General features: G+C 42.8%; 1 protein-coding gene across 3 annotated transcripts; it reads right to left on the bottom strand.

The window, feature by feature from the left end:
• Positions 1 to 774: 774 nt before the first annotated feature.
• Positions 775 to 27217, bottom strand: cfap61 (cilia and flagella associated protein 61). 3 transcript variants are annotated; one of them, XM_046372584.1, is made up of 25 exons: positions 27046 to 27217; positions 26755 to 26908; positions 25969 to 26119; positions 25661 to 25737; positions 25394 to 25461; positions 25186 to 25306; positions 24795 to 24936; positions 23543 to 23722; positions 23250 to 23347; positions 22280 to 22319; positions 21798 to 21937; positions 21591 to 21720; positions 20116 to 20193; positions 19689 to 19895; positions 18644 to 18772; positions 15062 to 15189; positions 11648 to 11740; positions 11107 to 11275; positions 10625 to 10802; positions 7947 to 8242; positions 6529 to 6856; positions 5574 to 5656; positions 4591 to 4802; positions 1404 to 1491; positions 775 to 1129 (listed from the first exon to the last, which is right to left on the bottom strand). In XM_046372584.1, exons 2-25 carry the CDS (start codon positions 26895 to 26897, stop codon positions 980 to 982), a joined length of 3429 nt encoding a protein of 1142 aa, XP_046228540.1. In that variant the 5' UTR covers positions 26898 to 26908; positions 27046 to 27217; the 3' UTR covers positions 775 to 979. The 3 variants fall into 3 exon arrangements, with proteins under 3 accessions (XP_046228540.1, XP_046228541.1, XP_046228542.1); XM_046372585.1 differs by having other exon boundaries at positions 21591 to 21717; XM_046372586.1 differs by having other exon boundaries at positions 23250 to 23344.
• Between the last annotated feature and the right edge of the window lie 9 nt (positions 27218 to 27226).

Below are 27226 nucleotides of genomic sequence, written 5' to 3'. Positions count from 1 at the left end.
ACATGAACATATTTTCAGATTTCTAAAAGCGTAAGAGATGAAAGGTAACCGGGTCACAACATGTTATCTAGGAATCATGACGGTTAACTCATGCAGGAACTATTTTCTTTCCGTATCATCATGCAGAAAGAAGTGTGTGTTTACTCATGGACGAGAGGCCTAACCAAGCTAATCAAGCTAACTAAGCTAATCAAGTTAACTAATGTGAAAGAAATTTTGTATGCTTTGTAGTAACAATGACATAATGTTTACTTTTACTTCATACTTAACGTAGTTAATCTGTAGCTTTAGTTGTGAGGTTTTACAGTGGCCAAGTAATGGCCTGGTGAACTGACTGTTACAGCCCGGTTATAAATAACATCCTGGATAAAGCAGAGGGCAGGAAGAGATCTTCATCTCACAAGAGATAAACCTGAACTGGGGTGCTAACAGGTACTGCATCCTGTCTGTTTCTCCTTCAACCTGTGAAAGAATGTGTTTGAAGCTCCAAACACAGAACCACAGACACATCAGAAAGTATAAAATGAGATGAAGTCTTCAGTCAGGGGGGCTCAGCCCTGAACTGCTTGCTGCCGTGTGGTTCTGAGTGTTGCCTCCTCCCTATAGAGATTTAAACATTTTGGTGCAGGCTATTTCCTGGATTTGTTGTGTTTTCCTTTGCTTAACTCACTACAGGCAGAAATGAAATTGCCGTAACAGAACTATTTTCTTTCCGTAAAATCATGCAGAAGGAAGTGTGTGTTTACTCATGGACGAGAGGCCTAAACAAGCTAACCAAGCTAATCAAGTTAACTAACCAAATATTTTATGAGGAAAGAAGTGCAGTCAAGGTTCTGGTGAGAAACTGTGAATGTAGGCATGTCTGCTTACAAGAGAACTTCACAGCACATTTTTACAGATTTTAAAATGGTTTAAACACACTTAACAGGACTAACAGGCTGATGTCACTGACGTCAACATGGTGATGACACCTATGATGTCACAGCTGTCCCGGGTAGGCGAACATGGGAAGCAGGTTACGGTTGTAGGTCAGATATTTCACAGCGCTGCTCCTCAGAGCCTCTTTGAATCTGTCCTGAGGGAGGACGCTCGAGTCGTCCTCCATCGCCTGCTGCCTCGGCTCATCGTCCTGCAGGGACAGAAACCATGCTGCCCTGAGCTGTTCGGGTATTACTGCAACATGTTGTTCTTTGAGGGCTGAAAATAATTTTTCTTTATAGCTGTTTCCACCTGCTCAGATTGTCAAGGCAGTCCGGACCTTTTCAGTTTGCTGCTTATTGTTTTTACAGACATTTTTACAATTTTAGTCAGCCATTTATCATCGAGTAAAGGAAAGAGAACGAACAAAGAAAGACAGAGTCAAGCTCATACTTGATTTTGGGATAAAAAATAAGGGCACGAACTGTAGTGGAGGCGATCTGCTGAAGCTCCTGCTCGAAGTCGGAGAACCTGTCGTGATAAACGGCCAAACACCAGCTCTGTCTGAAGAAACTGCAGGAGACACACATTCGTAAGTCCTTGTTCACAGAAATCCAGTTTTTACCTGCTGAGTCTCATCACACTTCAGGTCAGTGGTTCTGTTCGGCTGTCTGTAGCCAGCACCACAGCTGTGGACTGTGAAATGACTGACTGACTTTTGCTTCTGAACGAGCTAACGAATGAATGTCATCAGGTGACACGAACACGACTGCTCTGCAACAGCGAAAGAAACTAAGCACATCCACTCTACTTTCTACTCCACTGCATGGAGGCAAATGCCAAAGCTTTTCACTCCACTACATTTATTGTAGAGTTACTAGTGACTTTTCAGATTTACGAATTTGCGTTTGTGATTCTAAATCCCTCAGGCTTGTGGCCCTTTGTATAAATACCACCCAGAGAACAAACTAGAGTCACTGCCTGCACGAGTTTCACTTTCCGTCCACGTCTGCAGTGGCTGACAGAGAGCTTCCTCACACGGTGCATCAGCAGCCGTCTGAAGCTCAGGATCAACCACACCAGCGAGCTGATGGTGGACTACTGCGAGTTCTGCTGCCGAATGACGCACAGGAGACACCATGACGTCACAGTGAGGCTGACCTTTGACCTTTGGGACAGAAAATGTCATCACTTCTTCATTTCATCGTGTCAGACATTTGAGTGACATCATGTCATGATAAGTTCATGAAGTTTGAGTTATGGCTGATAACATGTTTTGTGAGGTCTCAGTGACATTTGACTTCCAAATTCTCATCAGTTCTTCTCAATCTAAACATCCAATTTCTCCCTGAGATACTACGATCACGAGAATGACACAGACAGACAGCCCGGAAAAAAATGTCTGAGAACAGATTTGTGTTTGTTTTTTAGTCCTGTGACGACCCTTCAGATTTATATTGTGGCCATTCGAAGGGTCCCAACCCCTAAGTTGGGAATGTTTGTCTTTTTCTTTTGATACTTCAAGCACATTTACATTTACTGTTTACCGAAGTTGTATTTTTTCATAATATGGTACTTCTACTTAAAGATCTGAGTACTGAGTGCTTCCACTGCAGGCTGTCCTTCTTTGTAATTTGGGTGAACTGACCCTTTAAATAAAAGATCCCTTGAAAGAACCAACCACACACAGCTGAAGCTATGCTGTGTGTGTTGACTGAATAACCTCCAGCCGCCACGCAGTCAATCAATTATTTTAACGGCTCGCGAAGCTCCGTCAGCCTCCACAATGACTTTACGAGTCAGCTGAGTGAGCGGCGTGACGAGGAGCGAGCCTCTGCGGCAGGGAGGCTCCGGCTTTGTCTGGTCCTGGACCGGCCACAAAGACAGATTGGTGAGCTGCATAAACAGATTAGGAGGCGGGGGACAATAGACGTCCATATCTGGGGGTCATTTGTATTGGAACCTCAGAAGCAGGTCACCCGCTGTTTGACAAACACACACACACACACAGCAAAGTCACACCAGCAAACACACAGACAGCATGAGGACAAAAGACACCGAAGGCCTAAATCTCTCGCGCCTGTTCAGACCACTCGTGAGGTCATCAGTCAGCAGATGAATGATGGGACGTTTATCTGCAGCTTTCTGTAAACACTTCCTCTCTCAGGCTCACAGTGTCTTCTTTTGACAGAAAATTTGGTTTTATTTTACATTCTGGCAACCAAAATCGGCATCTGAGAAACAGCAACGTGTATTCTTGCACAATAACTGGGAATCATGCGACAACATAAACGCTGTACAAGACACAAAAACAGCCAGGAAAATATCAGTCTGGTGAAGCTGTCTGTTTGGTGGACAACAAAGTGAAAGCAGACATCATCTAATTCGCCAAACTGATCATTTCTGCTAGAAGTCATCTGTTTGGCTGACTGGAGCTGATGAAAGACTTCAGTAAAGGAGGATATTAAAGAAAAAAGTCTCGTCTTACACTACACACTGTGTAATGCAGAAGACATTTTTTTTCTGGTGAGAAACTCTAATTTATATCTATGACTTGAGTTTGCTTCAGATGGAGATTTATTATGTTTCCTTGAATGCATTTCAACAACCAAAGTATAAAGGATCATTCTGGTTTACTGGAGTTTTTTGTCATAGTTTGTTCCATTATTCCTGCTGGTAACAAACTCACGGATTAGCACAAGAAAAAACAAAGACGAACAGTAAAACTGAGACAAACTGTCTTTCTGATGCAAACATGGTGTTTGTTTAAAACCCAAGTTTTCACTTTTCTGTTTCCAGGTCCCCAGCGGCTTCAGGCAGGCATCTAAATTTATATGTTGCACAAAGCTGCTTTGTGCTGAGCTACCTTAAAACATGGCTTACAGAGGGTCAAACCATTCAGCTCATTCACTCCGGCATCTGTCTGGAGGAATTCAGCAGCTGCAAGGACATTTTATAGAAGAAATTCAAAACGATGAAAAAGCAGCAGTATAAAGAAGTACTTGTCATTCAGAATAGTTTCTTTGGTCCTCCTGCTGTTTATTTTGCTGTGTTTACCGGAGTCTCTAAAAACACTTTTCCTTTCTCACGTCACAAACAGTAAGCCATGTTTTCTTCCTTTTGTCTGATTTGATTGATTGTCACCATAAGAACACGTGTCTCATCTCTGAGCTGGCCAGGGTGCCAAATAATTAGACTTTATTTCTGTTAAACTGTCTAACTTGTAATTAGAATAATCACCGAAAGTGAAGCAAGTGTTTATCCACACAAAACAGCCAGAATACTTTACTATAGCGAGCAACGGGAGGCGAGGCAGTGTGTGTTCGAAGTCAGTTCAGCCTCTGACTCAGTCCAGTACTCACCAAAGACTCAGATTCTTTCCCTCCTTTTGCCCGTCCTCTTTATACGTTCATGAGGTAAAGTCAACATATAAAGCCAACACTGAATAACTTGAGCACTATGTTATTAAAATCGATTATTTATTATATAAATGTATAAATAAAAATTATACATTATGAGCAAAAGACCCATGTTTTAACAGATGGGTGGATTTTGGCAAAATTAAAATGTTGGCTGAAACCTTTATATTCTACAAATACTGAAATGCTAATGTTGGCTTTCCTCAAAACATCTGCACACATATGAAAATGAACAGTAACTTGTTCCTCCCACCTGTACAGGTCATGGATCAGGCCCTGGTGGTAGCGGGTCAACAGCTGGCCCAGCAGCTCCTGGTGTTTCCCGTACAGACTCAGGTAATTGGAGACGGGGAGGGGCTTCAGGGAGAAACAGGTGAGGGCCTTCACCAGCTCATAGCAGTCGAGATGTAAACAGAAGTAGTTCCCTGTCTCCACTCGTCCGGTCACGATACCACTGTCCTCTAACTGTACACGGAAGAACACACAAGTTAGATTACGACTAAAGGACTATGGACTTCAGGATAAGGTGCCTCGGGCGAGTCTTCAGTTTTTCCCGGGGCCTCTGTGTCCCCTGCTGCTCCTCTGTCCCTCTTTATTTGTGTTGGTGTGGTGTCCCTCCTTCCCAGCCAATTAGCTCCTCATTCTCCTCACCTGAGCTTCTCTCCTCCTGCATCTCATCCCCTTGTCAGCTTAATTTGGACTTTAGTCCACTTTTGAGTTCGGTCTTTGTTGATTCATCATCTGCTCAGTTTGTCTGTGGTCTGTGGTTCAATTTTATTATTGTCAACAAAAAGTCGACAACAAAAAATCAGTTCATTAATTAACTGCTATGCCCGTCACTCCTCAAGCACAGCAGTTCTCACTAAAAATCAGCAAAATGTGACAGAAATTTAAAATTTCATGAACGTATTTGTCAGATTTATCATTATTATCATTATTATTAGTAGTAGTATTATGTTTATATATAACACCCAGTATTTTTTTAAGGTGAAGGATAAATTAATTGTTGGTTCTGGTGCATTGATGAGATTTGTTGATGGTAACAACAATACAGAATATCACCATGTTTCCACTGCAGGTAAAGGTGAATCTGATTTATAATATTTGGATGAATGTGCAGTTGTGTGTGATATCCTGTGTATGTTGAACTCACTTTGTAGTACAGGCCTCTCAGCAAGAAACCAATGTGTGTTACCCGGAGACCACTCACAGGTATGTTGGACAGTAAAATCTTACATGCTTAACAGGAGGGCCTGTCCGGTTGGCTGCAGACGGTTTGGCAACGTGCAGGTAGTTGTAGCCTCCAGGCAGCTTCCCACCTGAGGAGAGCAAACATGTGATGACGGTTAAGGTGTGCTTTGTACCATAAAGTGTAGCCACTAAAAATCTTAAATTCAGAAGATATCAGTCACAGCATCAATGAGAAAAAAGAGAAGGTATTCTGATCAGAAGAAAATATTCATGGAAAATTCAGCGCTGAAACATGAACTGGCACCAAAACTGGGACAACATCAGTTCACAACTGTTAGCATCCACCCAGAGAGGAAAAGAGATTTGAGGCAAATAAACTCAGATAGCAGGCGGCGATATGAACATTGAAATCCCTCTGAAAAGTTCACGTGTGTTTCATCTCTGTGAGAAGGGCGAAGCAGAGTGGCTGTTGTGTTTATGTAACCCGTGGAGTGGCCTTGGTTACTCCATGAATACACAGCAGCACAATGCGCCTTTGTTACGCCCTGCTATGGTTTGAGTGTCCGCCACAATAACATCAGCAGTGGGTGGATGGGTGAAAGATCGGAAAATGTTCCACAAAAACATAATGAAAAAAATATTGGCAGTGCAAATTCTCTCAGATAAAAACAGACGAAAACAAGGACAGACAGGAAGAGGGACACAGAGGAGGGTATGGACAGAAACTGACATGAAAACATATGGAAACCTGACATCTGCTGAGGAACGTGAAGGAATTTTGTGTTTGAGATAAATGTACTAAATGTACAAAAATGAGTATGAACATGCCCGCTGACAGCGACTGAATTGGATAAGTGGGATGGGTTTATCTGGCCGTTTGGGGCTCAAGAAGTCCCATTCATTCTTAGGGTTGAATCACCACAAGAAACACAAAAGATGTTGGCACCATGTAGTCTCATGCACTTAATTCCTCAACCATGAGAACACTTGATATTTAGACCTTGAATCTTGGCTTGTTTGTACAGCGGTACAAGATGATGCGTCTCAGGTGGAGGATCGTGTGCAGGCTGCTGCGTCGGGTCGAAGAGGGCCAGCAACATGGCCGCCAGGTCCTGGCCCACTTCTTTGGAGTTAAAGTTGGCGTGCGACCACTCGTCTGAGTGGTACATGCGGGAGAATTTGGTGAGAGGTCCAGCACCAGAAACGGCTGCATCGCTGGTTTGAAAAGTGGCATTTATGACAAGTCTGCTATCAAAGACCAGGAAGGAGTTGTTGATGCTCGTGAAGGCGTCATAGTCGACTCCTTTATTGGAAAGGTTAATGAACACCTGAAAGGACAAAATGAAAAAAAGTAAACATGCTTTTTGTTTTCTTGTGACTTCAGGATTCAGTATAAACATTTTAAACATTCAGAACTTATTGTCCTAAAATGTGCTGGACAGTTTCTCAGCAGACTTCCTGGAGTCCTAACTGTGAGGATAAGACTCCAAGAGGGCTGCGAAATACAGCTGCATTGCAAGTCTGAAGTGGATAGCTTAGAGTTGGTCTAAATGCGTCCCAGACAGAACATCTGCTGGGGAAACTGTGGATGCTGAGGATGTTTGTATGGAAAGCAGCAGCTGCAGCAGCTGGTTTAACTGATTTTTAACTTGTTTAATCTAAAAGGAAACTCACAGGGCACACAGACTTTGATTAAGCACATCAACTGTATGGAAATGAAGATGGCAACTACAAAGTTGTTGCAGTATGTTTCACAATACAACAGTACATCAAGTAAAAGTGATGAAAAGGTACTACTTGAATTACAGCTTCACTGCACATTTCTGAGTGCAACAGAATGGAGCAGTAGTCCGGACACTGATGTAAAAAACTGGATATGGGCCCACCACTCAGCCTTGCTGCTGATTTGTCCCAGTGGCCATTGGGAAAATATATCCTGTGCCCTGAAAAGCAGTTTCTCACCAGAACACATCATGTGAAGCCTTGAAGCCAAGCAAATGCTCTAAACATATCCTTCCTCAAAAAATATTTGCCAAGCCACATTTTGAAAATTTTGGAACATGCATGGTTTGACAGTACATTCAGTACTTAAATACACAATACGAGCACAACGAGGGCTCGTCTATTTTAGACTAACGGGGGAAACAGACAGTGAATGCTGTCTTACTGTTTGGAACAATGAAAATGGGAAACACACCAAAATCATTTTGTGTCTGACAAACAGTCTGCCTCCAGGAGGAAAATTATCGTCCAACCAACAGCCATGAGCTTGTGAATTCAGCCTGTGAGCTTTTCAGCTCTACCAGACATGCTGGCCACTCACCCACCATTGTTTAGAGAACATTTTCTTTTGTAAAAACTAATAGCTGGCCGAGTAAACAACAAAATCATTAAGTGGATTATGAAAGTTTAACTCACCCCACACTGCAGATGGAGAGGCTCTGCGTCAGTGGTGAACGACACACATGTGAGAGGATCAGGCTGTTCATCTCCATTGTTCATCTGGGCCAGCAGGCAGTTATGGTGGAGCTGGACCTCGGCTTTCTCCATGGCCATCGCCACAGCCTTCTCGACTACAGGGCTGCTGAAGCAGGAGACGCTGGGATCGGGAGGTGGGAGGACGAGATGGATACGATGTCCCCTAACACCAAGGCTGAGTAAAGTCTCCACGGTGGTGAAGACATCGATGCTGTTTCCATAGACGACAGCATCATCTGGAAAGACATAAGGAAGGAACAGTTAGGACAGTATTTTCATCGTCTTTCCAAAATGAGAATCCAGTCAGTAAACCAGCGTCAAGGAGTCTGGAGCAAATGGTTATACAGTTCCACCAAATGTGTGATCTGCCTCGCCCTGCCCGACTGTGCTGTGATTGGCTAGTACTCAACAGCCAGCTGGGACATGAGTGAGGTGGATCAGAAGCAGGACCCTCAAATGGGAGGCTCATGTCCTGCTTGAAGCTAAAAGTAGGACTTGATTTATCATTACCAGACTTACACTTCTCATTTCCAGGCTTTGGCTTTGACGACCACGACAGGCCTACTTTGTTAGGTCACCACGGGAGAGGATCATTCAGCCTTACTTTCACTAAAAAGCCACTCAAGTTTTCAAAAAAATGTACAACTGATAAATGATGATCATCAACAGTGGAAATCCTAAAACAATGAAGTTTTTAAATGGCGCTTTCTTCTACAACAGATGGAAAAACTACCCACTACACTATACACATATTTCTCTCCTAAACATAATGCATAAGAAGCCTGATAAATGAAATGAACTGAATGTTGACCATGAAGCTCTAAAAGAAGCTCATTGTTTACTCTTGTCATTATAAAATTATTTCCCTTTTTCTATTCAAGATTTTCTACCAACCCACAATAATTTGTGCTCAAGCCTTAGAGGAGGACACTCCTGTAACACAGGAGGCCGTCTGATTACTGAACCACGGACGGGAGAGAAAGAAGAAATCAAACAATGCAAAAAGAACATCTGAATGGATGTTTCTCCTCTGCTCTTCAGAGAAGCCTCCTGATATTCTACAGAACATACAGGCTCCTGCATAATGAGTGTGCTCCTCATCACTCCCTCATTATATTACATTTAAAGCACAATGCAGCAGCGTCGTTACGCCAATAGTCTGTGACGCAAAGACAACACTGAGGCCTAATACGTGCATGAATTTATACTTGTGTACTTGTACATGTTTTTGTTAGTGCTGGAGTTCACACAGTCTTGGTTATACAAGACATTGTGCATAAACAAGTCTAGAGCTTTAACTGGCTCTGTCCATGGTGCTGATGTCCAGGAGCCACTGAACCATCAAGGCCAGCAGAACACAAAGCTTCTCATCAATAAATCGATACAACACTGCTCACTTCATCTGTTTACCACTACAACTACTGCTACATCAACCAGCCAAGGTTACATGTTTTTATTTCAGCTGAAAAGGAGGATGAATGGGGAAGGCAGACTGGTATGCGGCCAATACAAACTTTTTAACCATGTAATACTGTAATACTTTGTACCTTCACTAAGGAGTGTGGCTTCAGTTGCTTTGGGAATTCATTCCCTGTTTTGCGGGTGCCTACTAATTTCCGGCCTGTGCATCAGGAGCACTTTGTGTCACATTCGTGAGGCTGCCTTCATCTGCTTTTTATCAAATGTTTATTTTAATTATTTTTCTTTACATTACAAACATATTAAAGTGTAAGTCTGAAGATATTCTATATTTCCTAAAAGAGTTCAGTATTTCTTCCTCTGTGCCATAGAGCTTCACTGTTACAAACACATCAGTGGATGGTTTTCATCAGATTAATTTACTTAGCTGCCTCACATCCTCTCACCCCCTCCGCCATCATGGAGGATCCAGACACCTCGAGGAGACAAGGATAGAGGAGACCTCTAGAGGAGCTTGGAGGCAGGTAACACAGGTGTATCCATTGCTGGGGTTTTTTACTGGATGACAGCCCCACTTTAAAACTGTATGTTTGACCTTTGTTGTGAAAGATTTATGAGCTGAGAAGGAAACAGTGGGCTTAAAGCTGAAGCAGACAGGAAGTCAGAAAGTACACATTGTTAGATTTGATATTTTATAGGATTTGCTGTGAATAAGATCCTTTGAAGCTTTTGCTGCTGAAACAGGTGTGACTGTACTCTGCATTAGTCTAATGCTAAAATTTACATTCACTCTGTTTCCTTTAGCCGTTATTATTAAAATATGGAAATAAACATCCGTATCTGCTGGAGTCGATTTGCATTTAGTAATGGTTTTCCTTTATGACTGAGATCAACTAATTAGTATGTAGAAAAGCCTCACTCTAGATCACTGCACAATTCCTTCAGAGAGCAGATTAATTTTGCTTAATGACACTGTGTATTTTTTCCTGCTCTGAACAGCCTGGCTCTCACAGAGTGATATGATAATGGAAAATGGATGGAAGAGGCCGACCTGATTCACAGAGATGAAAGATTTCTCTGCAGCTAATTAGCTGCTAATTATACCAGGCCACTTCAGCGCTGACTGGCTGAGTAATGACATACTACTACAGATTAATTTTAGGCTGTGCGTGTGTGTGTGTGTGTGCATGTTCACTCACCCTCCAGCTCCACAAAGTTGGCATGCAGCCAGTGGCGGGCGGCCATGCAGTCATCGAGGTCGTTGAGGGTGAAGAGGTTGGACGGGACGGGCCCGGCGTATCTGCGGTGAGCAGACTGAGCCTGCAGCTGGCTGTTTGTGACCGGCTGGCTCACATCCACACCAGTGGGACAGGGAACCTACAGCATCACATGACACACAAGTCTGATTTATAGTTAATGCATTTCAGACTACAGTCGCACCCAAAGTGTGTGTGTGACGTACAGCTAAAACAATTCAGGGGCCTCATTACAGAAACTTCTGAAGTGTAGCCCTTATGAGCCTGTTGGTTACTAGTGATTGGGATTTTTACGATCAGAGCCCTAATCTGCCTTGTCTGGTTTTACTTCTTTTTGTGCAGCACTTTGTAACATTGTTAAGAAAGGTGTCATTTCGGTAAGTTTATTGGTATTGTTGTGACGTTGTCAGTGCTGATTGTCTCACCCGATACTGCAGGCCCGTGCACAGGATGAGGTGATCGTAAGGCACCTTCCCCCCACCAGACACAAGGACGTATTTGGACTTCCTGTTGATGCCCACCATCTTCCCAGTCACCACGGCGACGCAGGAACGCAGAGGCAGTCGGGCCAAGTCTCTGCTGCTGTATGCATGACTGCAGGAAGTGACGAAGACTGAGTGGACTGAAAGACCTGGAATTCATCACTGCTGACCCTGTAGTTTTTAGTATTCTTTTTCATTAGCATTTGTAATGAGCAGATGACTACAGACTCTCGTTCTGTAATATAAACAACTGTCAATTTTCATGAAGATTAAAACCGAAATCCTCCTTTTCTGTACACATTCAGTCCATCAGATTGTATGTATCTTGGTGCACTTGTGAATTGAAAACAATGATTGGGCAACTTCTTCAACTGTGGAGTAATTTAATGTAGGTGTGAATTAAATTACACACATCACACATAATCACACAGGTGAAATGTTTTGAAAACCTTCTTATGGTGTGTTTGATGTTACATTTACTCACCTTGTGGACAGAAATCCAACGTCCTCGTGGCTGCAGTCGCTGGGGAAACCGTGTGTAGAGACGAGAGTCAGGTTGTTGAACCTCAGGTGAGGGCTGCGAGGGAACAAACAACACTGAAAAGCATGAGTGATCCTCCACAGTGAATACATGCAGGACACAGTGTGACATGAAGGTTTTCCGCGGAAGGATGGCTTTAAATTCAGCGTCAGCTACCTTCCTCATCCAGTGGTGAGTGACAGCATTTACAAAGTAATGTCAGCCATTTCAAGAGGAAAATAAAGAATTTGAATTAAAACTCTTGTAACTTGAATCGTCTCCCTCGTGTATCTACTTCTAAATCTCTCGTGACAGCAGTAGCTTTGATTTGTTTGAAAATTTGTTCTTAGTTAGTCAGAGTTGTTTTGGGTTGAACCCAAAGGAACGTGTTGTTCTCAGGTGGAACTTCTCCAGCCTGCTGATGCATTTGTGGTTCCTGAGCGGTGTGTTTACTGCCCACAGTATACAACATCTCTTGTGATGCAAATGACCTCCTTTGTGGTGGCCTACAGGACATTACACAGCTGATAACAGCAGCTCCAGCTCATTCGTCCAGTGAAAAGCAGAGTGCACACCTCACAGTGTTCAGCCTTATCACGCTGACGCCTCTGATCGCCTCCTGCGCTGTTCTTATCGCGGCTTCCTGCTAAATTAATGCCCGACGGCGCGGATCTACAGCAGCAGGCACCGACATGCTGCTAACCTGACTGGATGGAGGTTGTGTGACTGTTGTTCCTCACTCGCAGTGCGACTGGACAATAAGGGGACATAAACTGTGAGGGAGAGGATGGAAATTTGTCAACCAGCAGAGATTTAGGAAAGGGAAAATCATAAATACATATTTTTCCTTGTGCAGCATAGAATTATGAACATCAGTTGTATTTTTCTCGTCATTTCTCTCTGTAGAGAATGCAAAACAATCATGGAAATTTTTTTTTCATTATTGATTGATTAATCTGATGATTACATTTTCTGACCAATCATCGTTTAGTCTACAGAATGTAAGAAAACAGTGAAAAACGCAAACTATTAAATTTACTATTAAATTTACAGTGACATCAAAACAGAGAGGATCAATACATTTTCAAGTCTGAAAAACGTGAAAACAGACATTTTTGCATGATAAATACATTTAAATTAATTTTCTGTTGATAAACTAATAGACTGACTCTCCAAGTGAGTAGTATACGTTCTAATAACCTAAATGGTTATTAGAACGTATACTACGTAACGTATACTACTCACTTGGAGAGTATAAAAATGAAAATTTGATTTTCATCCATGTGCCCTTGAGCAAGGCACTTAACCCCCCAATATGCTCCCCGGGCGCCTGATGCTGCCCACTGCTCCTGTGTGTGTTTCACTGCTTGTAATTTGCTGGGTGTTGCATGTGTGTGTTCAACTAAGGATGGGATAAATGCAGAAGACGAATTCAGTGCGTGTATGTAAAAATATATATACTGTCAATAAAGCTGATTCTTCTTCTTCTTCTAAAATTGGATTTAGTGATCTGTTCACAAAGTATCAGGTAAAGCGTCCTCTGCTGTCAAAGCTTTGTGTCATCATTGGACTGATCGTTGATTTTGAAGCAAACATGCAAACAATAATAATGATTAGCCATCAAACAATGACTGCAGTTACATTTTGCTTGTTAATCTGTGCCAGAAGGTGGATTTACGCTGTAGCACTGAGGCATTAAGGCCCATTATTGGTGTCTGGATGTGACTGAATCAGAAGCTGTGGATTTGCTCTGTTATCAGCCGGTGACAGACGGCCGTGGTGACCCTGCAGCCTGACCGCGGCGGGCAGAGGGTCGCGCTGCCGCAGAGCTCTTTATCTGTCTGACCTCGTCCTAGCCAGTAATGGAGATGGGGGGGTGGTACTGGTGCTGCTGGGCTGGTTTCAATGAGCACATGGAAAGCTGTGTCGGGGTGGGGGGATTGCAGGGGGATGGACGTTTGGGCAGGGCTGATAAGGGGGGCCCCAGCAGGCTGAAACTGACCCATCATTCACCCTCTCAATGCGTCGCTGCCTCACCATTAGTTCAGCGGACACTAACTGCCTCATTAGTCAACTCATTAGTGACAGCAAACACAGATCGCTGCAGCAGATCCCTGACGGGGGAAACAGCAGAGTGGCTAATTAAAGGGGGCCAGCGCTGGCCCTGCTGAATGCCAGGCCTCAGACAGCTGCGTGCGCCCGCCCCGGCATCGCCGCCCTGCCAGCCTCGCCAGCCCTGAGAGCTCAGAGATCTCATTCGCACAAAACAACGACCCTGGTTGCCTGGCAGCTATCGCTTGGCGTTCTGAATCAGCAGCAGCCCTGCACTTCTTATTATCTGGCGGAGCAGTTAATCTCACAAAGGCAGGACGAAGGCAAACATGTAAGACGTTCCGACCCAGAGTCAAGTGACATTTCCAGAGATTGGATTCCTAGAATAAAAGACGATAAAGAAATAAAGAAAGGAGACGTTTCATTGTGGGACTTGCTCTCTTTGGATACAGGGTTTCTGGGGAACAGAAACATCAAAATCTGTGATTACTTGATCATGAATACTTTTCATTGCAACAGCAGCCAGCTGTCTATTATACCTATACACTACATGTCTGTGTTTACTGCCACTTGGAGATAAAAGTGATCATCCTTCTGTTACCTGCCAGCAGCTGCTGTACAGACACCAGCTGACAGATTCAGAGTTTTCTTATGATTACAGAAGTTCTGCTTGGCTAAGTTTTGGTTTATACCGTTGGTTGAAGTACACAAAATTATAGTCATTTAGTCTGATGAAAGCACATCTTTTCTAGTTGTTCACAGCATACAGATAAACTGAAGTTTCAATATTTTTTCATTTTCCTCTGTTGTGTTGCTTTGAATACCAGGGCCTCATACAATACAATATCAGCTATTACTCAAAGGAACAGTTCACCCAAAAATGAAAATTGAGTCTTCATCCACTCACCCCCCGGTGAAGGAAAGTCACGTTAAGTTTCTTAGTCCACAAAACAAGATTTTAAAAGATGTTGTTTCCACCATTTTTAAGCTGAATTTTTCACTGTATCCTCTAAGCTAAAAGCGTTAGCATGCACTCCATCTTCGTATGGGCATCAATCAGTGATCCTGATAACTGCTGGCATCCACGTCCTCCCCCTCGTGGCTGGGCAGCAGAAAGTGTTCCCTCCCCACAATGTATGTGAGGTTAGAAGGGGCCCCAGAGCAAATTTGTGCCCAAGGACCCCTTAAGAGGTTAATCAGGCTGCGATCAGAGTAGACGAATTGTGACCTTACTTGTCACAGTTAAAACAAATTTGAGAAAGGCAAGCAAGTTTACAGCACATCTTGAGGAATTATACCAAGAAGCTTGTTCTATGGCAGACTCACCACAAACAAAGCACCTCAAGGAGAGACAAAGCTGTGTCTGACGCCCCCACCACCACAATCCTGGCGTTAACGGCCACCTTTGGCTCCATGGTCAACTTCCTGCTGATGAGGCTGAGAGCAAACGGCGCCTGAGAGAAACAGAGGGAGAAGTCAGTATGACTGGTGCCATTTTCTGGAAATTAAACAATTCATCAAATGCATCCAGCCTTAATTATTGTTAAGAAGACAACTGATGTGTCCAATCTTTCCTATTTGAATATGACACGATGAAGTAGGAACGAGCTTTCATTAAAGCACTTAACTTGCCTGCTGAAGAGACAGTGGAGCTTTCAGGCTAAAAAAATTTAACAGGTTGTGGGTTTTAACATTTGTGCCGACCCTTACAATTGAAATGAAATGTGTGCCGAGTGAAACGCTGTGTTTTTACAAGTGGTTGGCAAATTCAATTTTCCCAAACACTTCCAGACATTAGTACCTTGAGAAATCTGAGAATAAGTGCAGCTTCAGATTCAGGTGAGAAGGAAACACAGTTAAAGAACACTTCTGAAGGGTCCCACAGGAATGAACAGAACACTGCGTTCTAATTTCCCAGTTCCTCCACCACCACGCGTCTCTGGTCCGCCCCTTGTGATGTGAGGCAGCTAATGGCTCCTTCATCATCTGTAATTAGGCAGATTGGCCCCACGATGCACCTTGTTGGATGAAAACAGAATCGAGCAAAAAAAGGGGGAAACCCGAGGGTGAAATTAACCTTTGTGTAATATTCAAATAATGTCCACGAGGCCTGTGCGCCCGACATCTGTCAGATACTGAGAGACGTAGCAGGAAAATAAAAGAGCATATGGTTGCTTTATATGATAAATGTGTGTGCCAGCACCAGGAAAACAAGGGATCTTATAAATATTTTAATTGTAGCAATTAAACAAAAGCTGCTACTTCAATGCCTACTTTGACTTCTCAACATATTTCTCATTTTACATTTTGTCTTTTGAAAATTAAATCAGGTTTTTTTTTTCCACTGTCATTTGGTCAAAGTGACCTGCAAAAGCAAGTCAGTAATAGAGTTTCAGGAAATACTGTGGAAATGTTAGTATGATGAGACCAGGCAGCTTCGTCAGAGTTCTGATGCTGGAGATGTTTGGGGCAGAAGTCCTGCTCTTTTAGTGGAAATCAAACTCTTTTGACTGATTCATCAGCACTCACCAAAAAAAAAACAATATCGAAATCTGTTTCCCCACAATCGCAAACTACAATTTAAAATGAGATCTCCTCTCTCAAGTGAACTGCCCTGAAGACTACAGCCAAATGTGAAATAACTTTTTGTCTTTTTTTCCATTTTCATCAGTAAAACACAATGTTGCACTAAAGATGGCTGTCTTTTAGCTAGCTACAACTCACAGTGTATTATTTATAATACGTCACACAAGGAAGAGCCACATGGAGTATTTAGTCCAATCAGCATGGACATCAAGTTGAGCACATCAGGCTTGTGTGTGTGTTCACGTAGCATGAGCCTGCTAGTCAGTGAGGTTATGCAAAGCTCGGAAACACATGGGGCTGAATAAAGTTTGGCATTGAAAACAGAACCTGAACTGAACAACAAAATACTGGCATTAAATTTGTTTGTGAAAATCTTGCAATGAAATGAAACAAATATTTGGTATTAAAAAAATGTACCACTGAAAAATAAAATACAGAAATAAAAGATATTGAATTTTATTTGGGTATTTTTTGGTATTTGTACTGAAGCATCACTGCAGGATAAATTGCAAATATTCAGCAGGTCACTTTAAGATTGTGGGTCAGTTTTAGATGAATTCATCAACTGCGTCTCATTTGCTTGTGGGGTGGAAGAGCTGGACTGGACCACCACTGGCTAGCAGCAGTATGAGAGGCAGGACAGGAAAATGGTGATGGTTCTTATGTAGATGTCAACCACTACCCACACGGTATTACATACCAGATAAATGAAGACACCTAAGCTGTGTGCCATGCAGATGCTGCATTTTGACTTTTATTGTAAATGAGTAGCACTTTATGTGTTAAAACCCTGTGTTTGTTATTGCATGTAGGCAGATAAAATGCCTACATGCTTCCATGTTAATACTGCAGGAATTAACCAGATGAGGTATTCAGGTGAACAAAGCTGCTGTCTCATCTGCATGTGTGGTGGAGCAGGTGCAGCAGCTCTTATCACGCTGGAGACGCATCACCTTCCCTAAACACAATGACCGAGGCTCTGTGTAATATGATCCTGTATTGACAGAGAGGGAACAGGTGCTTTAAATTTGATTAACCATCCCGAGGCCGACGTCGGGAGGCAGAGGCAGAGCTCGGAGGCGAAGCTCTTATCTGCACTGAAGCCTGGAAATCACGACTGCTGTGTTACCAAGGAGAAGGGGGGCGGCGGACCGGGTTTGATGGAGTGAAATGAACATGTGAGTGTACGCTTGGGTCTAAAGAGGGCCGCTGTACATGTGGTAAATATTTGAAGAGCAGGATGTTAAAATAAATCACGGCCACATTAAGATCTGCCAGACTCAGCAGATTTAGGGCCAGAACACACGACTGATGGTTGACTTTCAACAAAAGGAGAAGAAACCATTCAGAGATGAGATTATTCAGCTGTCACTTTCATTCGTTACCAGCTTCTTTAAAAACTACGCTGCTCTCAGCTGAGGGAGAGACACGCTAGGCTCAAAGGCAGGTAAAAAAGCCTGCTGTTTCAGAGAGGAGAGAGATGCAATATTCCATAATCAACTTAATCTCCACTCCCTTGTACACGTGAAAAGAGACAGCAGACGAATAAGAGAACAGAAAGACTTGCGCTCTCACCTCCACACACCTGCCGCGGCTGCTGAAGGTTAGCAGACCTGTCGGTTTGTTGGATTCTGATGTTTCAAAGGTGTGTGGCTTTCACACACTGTTTGACCATCTGAAAATGACTTTGGGTGAAGGATACTGAAGTGCTCCTACACGTCTCCAAGAATCACATACCAGAAGACGGAACAACTCAATCCAGAGTCACCACACAGTCATTCATTTCATTCTGCCTTCCCTTCTTTTTGTTCTTATATTTTAGCTATTTTTAGGAGCATGTTTTAAAGTTTATATAACTCAAAACTTTCAAATGTGACCTCGTCTGTGAACATTTTCATTTCTGTTGGCTCAAATAGCTTTTCATCTGCTACAGCGGCTGTTTAACAATGAAGACAACAGCTCCCATGATCCCACGCTGCTTCACTACATCACCAAACTAGTTGTTTGTTTGCGGTGTTTTAGTTCAAATGTTTAATGTGTCCATTCATGTGACACAAGTGTGAAAAGGCTGTTTGTGGATTCATTTTTTGACACAATCAGATGTCAGTGTTCATTCCATCATACTGTGTTTACTGTGCTGGCGCTTGCCCTCCATACCTTGCAGTGAAGCACATTCTGTGTCACTCTGAGTTGTTCCCTTTTGAAACAGCACCGTCTAGTGGTCAGATTAACTTCCTGCTGTGTTCCCTCTGTCAGCAGCCTTCAGCTAATCTACATTCCCTGGAAGGCCCTTCCCTGTCAGCCAGCTGCTGCTGTGCCCACCTGGTCCTCCATGATCTGCCTGGAGGGAGCGTTGATGCCAAGCTCCTCCAGCGGGTAGATGATCTGGCGCCGTGGGCGGACGGGGACAGCGCAGTTGAGGACAAAATCCAGATGGTAGACGCAGGAATTCTGGGTTCAGAAGAAGACGGCATGATGTCAGTGAGCTCAGAAAGAGAAAAATCTCCGCGGAGGTTAAACAACATCAGTGTGGAGGCTCAGGAGGCAACTGGAAGGCAACAGAGTGATAATGAGCTCTGGTTAAGAGCTTAGATGATGCAAGATTTACACCACTGATGTGAGCTGCCTGGAAAACATCACTTGATGCTTCATCCACTGCCTGATCAGAGCTAATTCTCTGGTTATCTTCTGCCATTATTCTATTTGCACATCATCATCTCCCAATCTGGCGCTTGTTTGTGGAAGGTAATTAGCAGAGGAAGTGGAGGCCTCTACATGTTGAGGAAATGTCTTATTATGGTGTGGAGAGGTGGAGCTGGCAGCACTGTTAGCACCTGCTGCCCCGACCCCGGGGACAGCAGCCTGCTGAGGGCCACACTCTGCAAAACATTACCTGCTTAAAGCTACAACATTTTCACATGAACAAAGCCATCTGTCTGATCAGCCTAGACAGCTACAGAAGACACTTTTCATTGTTTACAATAATCTGAGATGCTGTAGATTTCATCTCTTTGTCCCCAGGAAAAGGAACATGAAAAAAATGAACTTGGTTTAGAAAGCTTGATTGATAACACTTGCTAAAGACTGTAAAAACAGAACAAAACTATAGCAGAGTTTCTGAAAGTAAACCTACTGGTTAAACTCTCTAGTCATCGGTGGGTAAATGTGAAATGCTTGTAACTCTTACAAGTGAAGCTGCCACTTCTGTCAACAAGTGAAATCCACTCCTCACTGTTTGAATGGATATTTTTTGCAGTGTAGGATCATTACACTAATGACAATGTGTATCTTAGCAGACATGCACAGAGGCTGGAAGGGGCCCAGTGACGATGGGCCAGTAAGGGCCTGAAAGTCCCTGTGGACCCACCTCCTGGCTGTGGTGGGGCGGGTAGACCCTGTGGTACAGGCAGGATTTGTGAGCCAGTCGGAGGACCTCCTTAAACAAGTGTTTGGTGAAGTGCTGGAAGGAGGGCTTGAGGACAAAGTGGCGTATCTGAGCGTGCTCCTCATAGCGGTGATGGCTGAAGTAGATGAAGTTCTCAATGTTGTAGTGGGCACGAATGTATTCCATGTCCTGACAGAGACAGATTAAATAATGAAGTCAGTCAGGAACGAACCATGACAGAGGAACTCCACCTCAATAAAGCCCTGGAGAAGACCTGGTATAGAGGAAGCTCCTGAAACTTTGGGTCATACAATCCCCATAATGCAACTCATACTAATGACATCTTTATCTGTGAAACAAGAAGCGTTTTGGTGTCATTATTATTTGAAATTAAAGGAAATGCGCCTACCTTCTCATCTCTCAGGATCAGTATCCCCACAACCTGACTGTGCACGTGGGCCACGAAGGCCTGCAGCGGCCAGCCGTCCTGACGTACAGCAGAACAAAATGAAATGCATGTAAATCTACATGCGTGCACTGAACTGAATATCGAGAACCTTCTTGCATTAGTCTAGTGCCATGAATACTCATGAAGCGGCTGCATTCTCATTTGAGAAGTAATTATCGGTTTTGGAGCTGCGGCAGTGACAGCTGGGGTGTCAGTCAGAGAGGAAAATCCGTTCAACTGAGTTCTCACCAATCTGTTCCCTGGCATACGTGTGATATTCCTCGTTATTCCAAGACAATCAGCAGCAGCAGCTCCAGACACACTTGATCGTCCAAAACAATCATCATTGAGGCCCAGTTAGAATTTCAATCTCGATATATTCTCTATTTACTGCTCATGCTAATTAAAATGATTTCCAAACACTGATCATATTACAGGCCAGTTTTAGCTGCGGTGGGACGTTGCAATAAGTAAATAAAGAGCAAGTGAAGCAAACGAGTAAAAAAAAAAAAAAAAAAAAAGAGATAAAAACGTAGATACACTGATGTATTCAAAGAGAACGAATCGTGTTGGAACAAGACTTTATATGAATCACTCATCATAGTGAAAATGGTTATCGTGAAAAACATGTTAATAATTATTCTTGTATTAAGGACTAAATACACTAATCCTATTTCAATATTTTAAGGTCATTTCTGGAAATATGAACTCAAATAACACAATACCTAGATATCAAGAACGGGCACTACTGTAGGGATGACCACTGGTAATGTGATTTTTGATGTGGCTGTAACGTGGCTTGAGTAGCTAAAGGCAAATATTACAACTTCACTTGCATCATTTTACTTTAATGCAGCCTTTAAAACCAAGAAGAGAAAACAGTTGCATCACAATAAAAATAACACATCTTCTCTCATATCACAACATCAGCCTGATACGTTACAATAATGTTGTATTATCTCAGAGGGGTTCTGTCCTATTTGAATTGATGCTTAACTTTGTGTTGTGTCTTTCATATGATATGCAAATAAACATGTTAGGTAAACTTTCATTACCTGAAAAAAATGCAGGGGGTGTAAAAGTTATTTTTAGCCCTGAGTTGTGTCTGCAGGATTCCACTCAGACAACAAGGCAAGCATCTCTACAGGAAAAACTGTGATACACTGGGATACATTGTTTATTCAAAGTCCTCGAGCTGCACCATAATGTGATCTGTGCCCAGACAGACAAAATTCAGGGCAAAAACACACCACAAAGCACTGGCTGCTGTTGGTAAAACTTCTTGCTGTGAGCTCAGAGTGACACCTGAAGGCAAATCAGCAGACTGTAGCAACAACATTCGGATAAACTGTCTCATCGGCAGAGTCAGAGCACACCGCTTAGAGTTTTTACAAAGAAGATCGAATGTGTGTGTGTGTGTGTGTGTGCTGACAGACCAGGTCTCTGCCTGCATCATAGAAGTGGTCCAGGTCCTGCAGCAGGGACTCGTTCAGTCTCAGACCCCTCACCAGATTAGAGACAGCCAGCCGGTCTGCAGCCACAGCCGGCCTCACTTCCACCCCCCTGCTGGAACAAGCACACCATGACCACAAACTGCGAGGGATGCTGGTCTGTCTCAGGTGAAGTCACAGGTGTGAACAGACCTCCTGAGGCCGGAGCGGTGGAGGATGTAGAGTTCACGAGGCAGCGAGCTGGTGACGCGGTGCGGCACCCTGATGAAGCTCTGCAGCAACTGGAGCTCGGAGGACAGCGTTGGTACATTAATGACGCAGACGTCCTGCTTCTGACAGACAGACAGACAGACAGACACAGGACACATACACTTCACTGAGCAGACAGGCTCAAAATATGATAACAAAGGTCATTTTCAGGCAAGAATTAGAAAGAATTTTACACTTTATAAACTTTCCAAAACCTGGACATCAACATCATGTCTTTAAAATAACTTTAAAATCCCTCCTGATGTGTAAAGGAATCCAGCTTTTGCTAGGACTTCTTGACATTCTTTACGTACTGGAGTATTTATTTTATCTCTTGATCCTTGATTTATTTACTGTTGTCCTGCAGCTCATAAATACTTCTTGAGCCAAATGTCTTAAATGTAGCATGTAAAGATGATACTCACAGGGAAAAGTTTGAATACATATGGAATAAAGTCCGCTGATCTGCAAGAGATGAAGAGGAAGAACAAGAAGAAGTTGAGAGAAAACATGTGCGCCAACTGCACAGCCTGCCAGAGCTGCTGATCACTGTGGTGGAACAACTGGCCGACCAATCTGCCTTCTAGCTCAACTTCGCGCCTTCGACTCTGCCTCGCTGTCACTTTAAGCGCAGCTCTCATTAATAAGATGCTCACTCTCGGCAGGAAGCGACTCGATTTCATATTCAGTAACAGCTGGGAGGTAAGGCGGTGGAGAGAGGAGCTCAGCAGGAGCCAACTAACAGTCACTCTCCCTGCTTTAACACAGCATATGACTGATGTAACTCTGGACAGTTGCCATCCGCACCCCTCAGAAATCTACTTCTAAGTGAGAAAACATTTAAAGCGACAGTCCATGCAAAAATGAAAATTCAGTCATTACCCACTCACCCCCCATGCTGATGGAATGTCGGGTAAAGTTTCTTCGTAAATCAGATTTGCAGTATTCTGCTAAACAACTGAAGATGAAACATAAAAAAATGCTTGAATGAAACTGCTAAATAAATATGTGCTTCCAAAGAATGAATGACTTAATTTTCATTTTTGGGTGAACTGTCCCTTTAAGTTAAAAATATGGAATATATATATATATACACACTTGTGGTATCTGACTTTTAATCTTCTGTGAACTTTGCTGTGAAAACTCAATTTGCAGCAGATGCCACTAATCACCTCCTTCCACTGTTTGCTATCTATCTCGTATGTGACGTCATGCTAAGCATGATTACATGTGAATAAATGACGACAGTGTGCTGCATGTGACGTTTTTGCGGGTTCACCCTGGAATCTCAAACTGACCGTGAACGGCCAGAAAATTGGAACCGAGCGATAAATCAGAACTGAGCACTAAACCTTGCAGCATGAACGTAGCCTGACTGCTCTTTTCTCTTCTTACCTCATTTCATAATTCTTGTCAATGACAAAGAACTGAATACAGAAAACGTTGGATTTCTCTGAAAAATGTCCTCTTCTGGCTGGCTGTGTCTCCTCCTGCTGAGATGAAAGTGACAATAACAAAAACCGTACCACCAAGTAGAAGAAAAGCACCAAAGGCTCAAGTGCATGTTGTTGTTGTTTGTACTGTAATCATGACTTTAGCTGTATTAATGTCAGCAGGGAGGCAGCACTTGTGACATTTATCCATCTGTAATCCTAGCGAGTGTCGTTATAGACGTGCAGCTGAGTTACCTGCTGTGAACCTGACATTTGGATTTTTCTCCCTTCGTCTTCTGAGTCGGCCTGAGCAGCAGGCTCGTAGTCTTTTATTTGTTTGTACAAAACATCAAACTCAGTCAACTCAAAGCCACACAGTTGTTTCAAGTCGACATCAGAAGTGACGCTGATGAAGCCAACGGCGACTCCGTCACTCTGTGGAGAGCGAGAACACACAGACTCCAGTGCACACAGTCAAACTCATGTTTCTTCAACCGGTTAATGGAGGTTGTAACATTTCCTGTTTGAAACCTTCGGTGTGACCCATTGTATCAGATGAAAATACTTAAAATCACTACAGGTAAGAGGAAAAGTATGCAGTTTTGATTTGGGTGAACTTTCCCTTTAAACTGAGGAAAAAAATCTTGAGAATTATTTTCAGTTTCATTATCTGAAACCAAGCTTCCAAATTAAGCCAAAAGCATCTACACTTTCAACCAATACAATATCTGCATTTGATAGTCTCAAAAGTACCAAAGCTATTAAAAAAATATATTAAGATTGTTATAAATGTGTTTTTTATGTGTCCGGTGACTCTTTCTGTACGACATGTCGTGTCATCAAAATCAAAAAGAAGCAAAATTTTAAACTTCCACATGATACTAATAAAAAAATTAGTATCATGTGGAAGTTTAAAATTTTGCTTCTAACCAACAGCTACAAATTCTCATGTTGGTTTGAGTCTGGACTGAAACACATGAAAGAACATAAACTCAAAAATATTTAAATGACATATTCAGCCGCTTCACAAAAAGTTTACGGCACTCGACAGCAGAGAGAACAGCCCAACCCTCTGGGGCAATGTCTGACTGTTTGTTCAGTGAGTGCTGAACATATTCAGACAAAAAGCCCAAAATGCTTCAGATGTCTGGACACAATATGTTCAGTGAGAGCATGTCTTGGCCAAGTATCAGCTCGTATCTGCCATATGCCGCCGTGAACACATGTCAGCCCGACTGGCGGGGAGGAGAGGGAAGATCTGTCGCCTCCATGCAGCCCATGAGGGAACAGACCTCAGCAGGGTCTCTGACAGTCAGTCAGAGCATCAACGAGGAGCTGCTTTTACAATATTTACAGACTGGAGCTACAGACAGGAGGAGGGACGAGCTACAGTAAACAGTAAACACTGTCTCAATTTAAAGGCTTCTTTTCAAAGCTTTTCAGCTGCAACTCAAAAATTTACCTGAAAGCAGGTTAACTTAAGAAAAAGCTAAAAGTTGGAACAAACCTCACAAACAGCAGAGTGATTTTCCTCATTCTGTGCCTCAATCAGCTCTGAAAGGAAGTACAGCTGGTCCGCTAGTTCTGTAGTTTCCAGCAGTTTTGTGTGCTCTGCAAATATGCGCATGATGTCGTCATGATCTTCAACCCTGTAACGTACAAGAGGAGCAGTCGACACCTTCAAGCTCTGGCTCACAGCATAATAGAACAACACGATTTTTGACTGTTTAAGACATTCTGCTCAGCTCATGGCTTGTCAGTGCTGAAGGAAAGTGTACACAAGTTATGTCCACCACCTTCATCTCCTCCATCTGAATATACACTATATGGGCTATCCACAAGTTTTATTGGTTTCTGGGTGGATATGATGCTAGTGGGGAGGACTCAACAGGAGTCACCTGGCTGGGCGGATGTGAATCCTTGGGCAGAGCTCTTGTCTGTGGCAGATGAAGGCTAAGCACTGGGGCCCGGGCTCAGTCAGGTGCTGCAGGGGTTCAAACACCTCCTCCAGTGCAGGCTCTGGACAAACAGCAATCACAAGACTCATGTGTCTCTTTAAAGATACTTTTTGAACAACTTAACAATGAATTTGAAGCAGTTTTTCACCTAAATCACCAGCGTTTGGGCAGACCAGGCAAGTGTATTCAAGCTCCGTGACTGCATTAAAGACAGCTCTGCAGAAAGAAGCACAACGAGAGAATTCATTTGCATGAACCTTGATGAATCTAAATTCTGTGGAGTCCAGCTGTCTATAAGTGCTACCCTGCACAACACATCAAATGTGTTACAGATAAGAAAGCTGCATAACCCTAACAAATTGCACCAGTTTTACTGAACTTTTTAAGAGGGGCATATGCCCTTATTTTTTCATACCTCATTATCTCCTTTACACTTGCTATGGCGAAATCCGGCAGTGCCACAAAAAGGTGTAGGAAGAGTGTGTTGATGGGCTGCAGAGGGAAGAAAATATAGCTTTCTTCAGTGCAAGTTTCAGTTCACTTTTATTCTATCAGTAAGTAACTTTTATTCAACTTCAAACGGTGAAAAGCTCTTAGTATGAGAATATAACCAAATTAGCTCTGGTTTGGGGTCAAAGATTGACGTGGTCCCGGTTCATTAATCCTAAAAGTAAGATTAAATCAGTAGCTCTTAGCAGTATTGTCTGAATGGCTGATACAGACTGTGCATTTGTCAGCTCTGAAGTGTTTCTGCAGAAAAGGTTCCCAGTGAGTCTGATCAACCACGTCTCCGGCAGGGTAATCAAAGAAGGAAGCGTGGGCCAGAACCTCGTCCTTTTCATTGGCTAGAGTCACGGCCAGATTGGCTTTTTCTCTGAAAGGTGAAGGAGAGCCGAGAGGAAACAAGAACCACAGATCAAGGTCTGGATGACTTTACAACACTGGCTTAGTCACTACAAAAAGATACTGGAAGAACACCAGAACAATATCATATTTAGTGCTATCATTACTCACAGTGTAAGATTTAACTATGGGAAAATATGATTAAATAAACTGCTTTCATCAGTGTTCAACTAAAGTCCAGATGGAGAGTGGAGGAATGATTCTAGAAAAATATGTCAGTCTTCATTCAATTTTTCTAGTAAGAAATTTGTTTTTGGAATAGAGCAAATGAAAAACATTTTTCCTTTCCTTAACACCATCCTTATCAGATTCATTCATTCATTAGATTAGATTAGAGGAGATTAGATTAGATTCATCTTAATAGAAGTAGTACCAGTGTAACCAGAAAGTACAAACAGTGGAAAAGTGCCTACTGTAGATGTATAAAGATTAATGAATAATACTGGGGAACATACACAAAACTTCAATATGTACAAAATAAACGATAAACAAGTACAACAAATGTAAGATAGTAAAAATAATGAACTATTATGTCTGTATAAACGAGCCGAGTCAATGCTTGTTGATTGCTGTCTGTAATCTATCAAAAGAAATGTTTTGTCTTACAGAAGGTGAATTACGTTGACCCTTCCAAAGACCGCCAGAGCCGAGGGGCTGACGAGGCGGTCAATGCCCTGAGCATCCGCTGATTCACTTCGTCTGACGGTCACAGTTTCTTCTTGGCCGCTGGGTGAAGTCACAACCCTCATCTTCACCCGAGCTGACGTTAACAGAAAATTATCGTTTCAGCCAAAACCAATTACAGCACCAGCAAAAACAATATCATGTAAACCACGTAAGCTAGTTAAAAACATAAGAAACACTCAAACAAGGTAACCAGCACACAACAACTGTTACCTGTCAGTTTTCCCGCTACTAAACCAGAATGGGTGGCTTGTTGGCTAAGTTTCTATTGCTTGTGGGTGAAAACAGAAAATAACTTATAGGTAGCGTTAGCTCAGCAAAAAACAAAAAAGCAAGTTTTCCTCGCAGTCTTAGCTAAGTAGCTCATACTAACTCTGTAACCATGGTAACGGAA

The sequence above is a fragment of the Scatophagus argus genome, chromosome 19 (assembly GCF_020382885.2).
Source record: "Scatophagus argus isolate fScaArg1 chromosome 19, fScaArg1.pri, whole genome shotgun sequence".
Taxonomy (NCBI): Eukaryota; Metazoa; Chordata; class Actinopteri; family Scatophagidae; genus Scatophagus; species Scatophagus argus.
Note: the sequence above shows the minus strand (reverse complement) of the source record. Positions and strands in the feature narration are given on the sequence as shown.

What these genes read in the sequence shown, in the direction of transcription:
- cfap61 (XM_046372584.1), bottom strand. Translation starts at nt 26,897, where the DNA reads ATGAGGGTTGTGACTTCACCCAGCGGCCAAGAAGAAACTGTGACCGTC. An exon ending in ATTCACATCCGCCCAGCCAG is followed by an intron (nt 24,937 to 25,185) that starts GTGACTCCTGTT and finishes TGTACGTTACAG; the next exon opens with GGTTGAAGATCATGACGACA. An exon ending in GTTGGATTTCTGTCCACAAG is followed by an intron (nt 11,276 to 11,647) that starts GTGAGTAAATGT and finishes CACTTCCTGCAG; the next exon opens with TCATGCATACAGCAGCAGAG.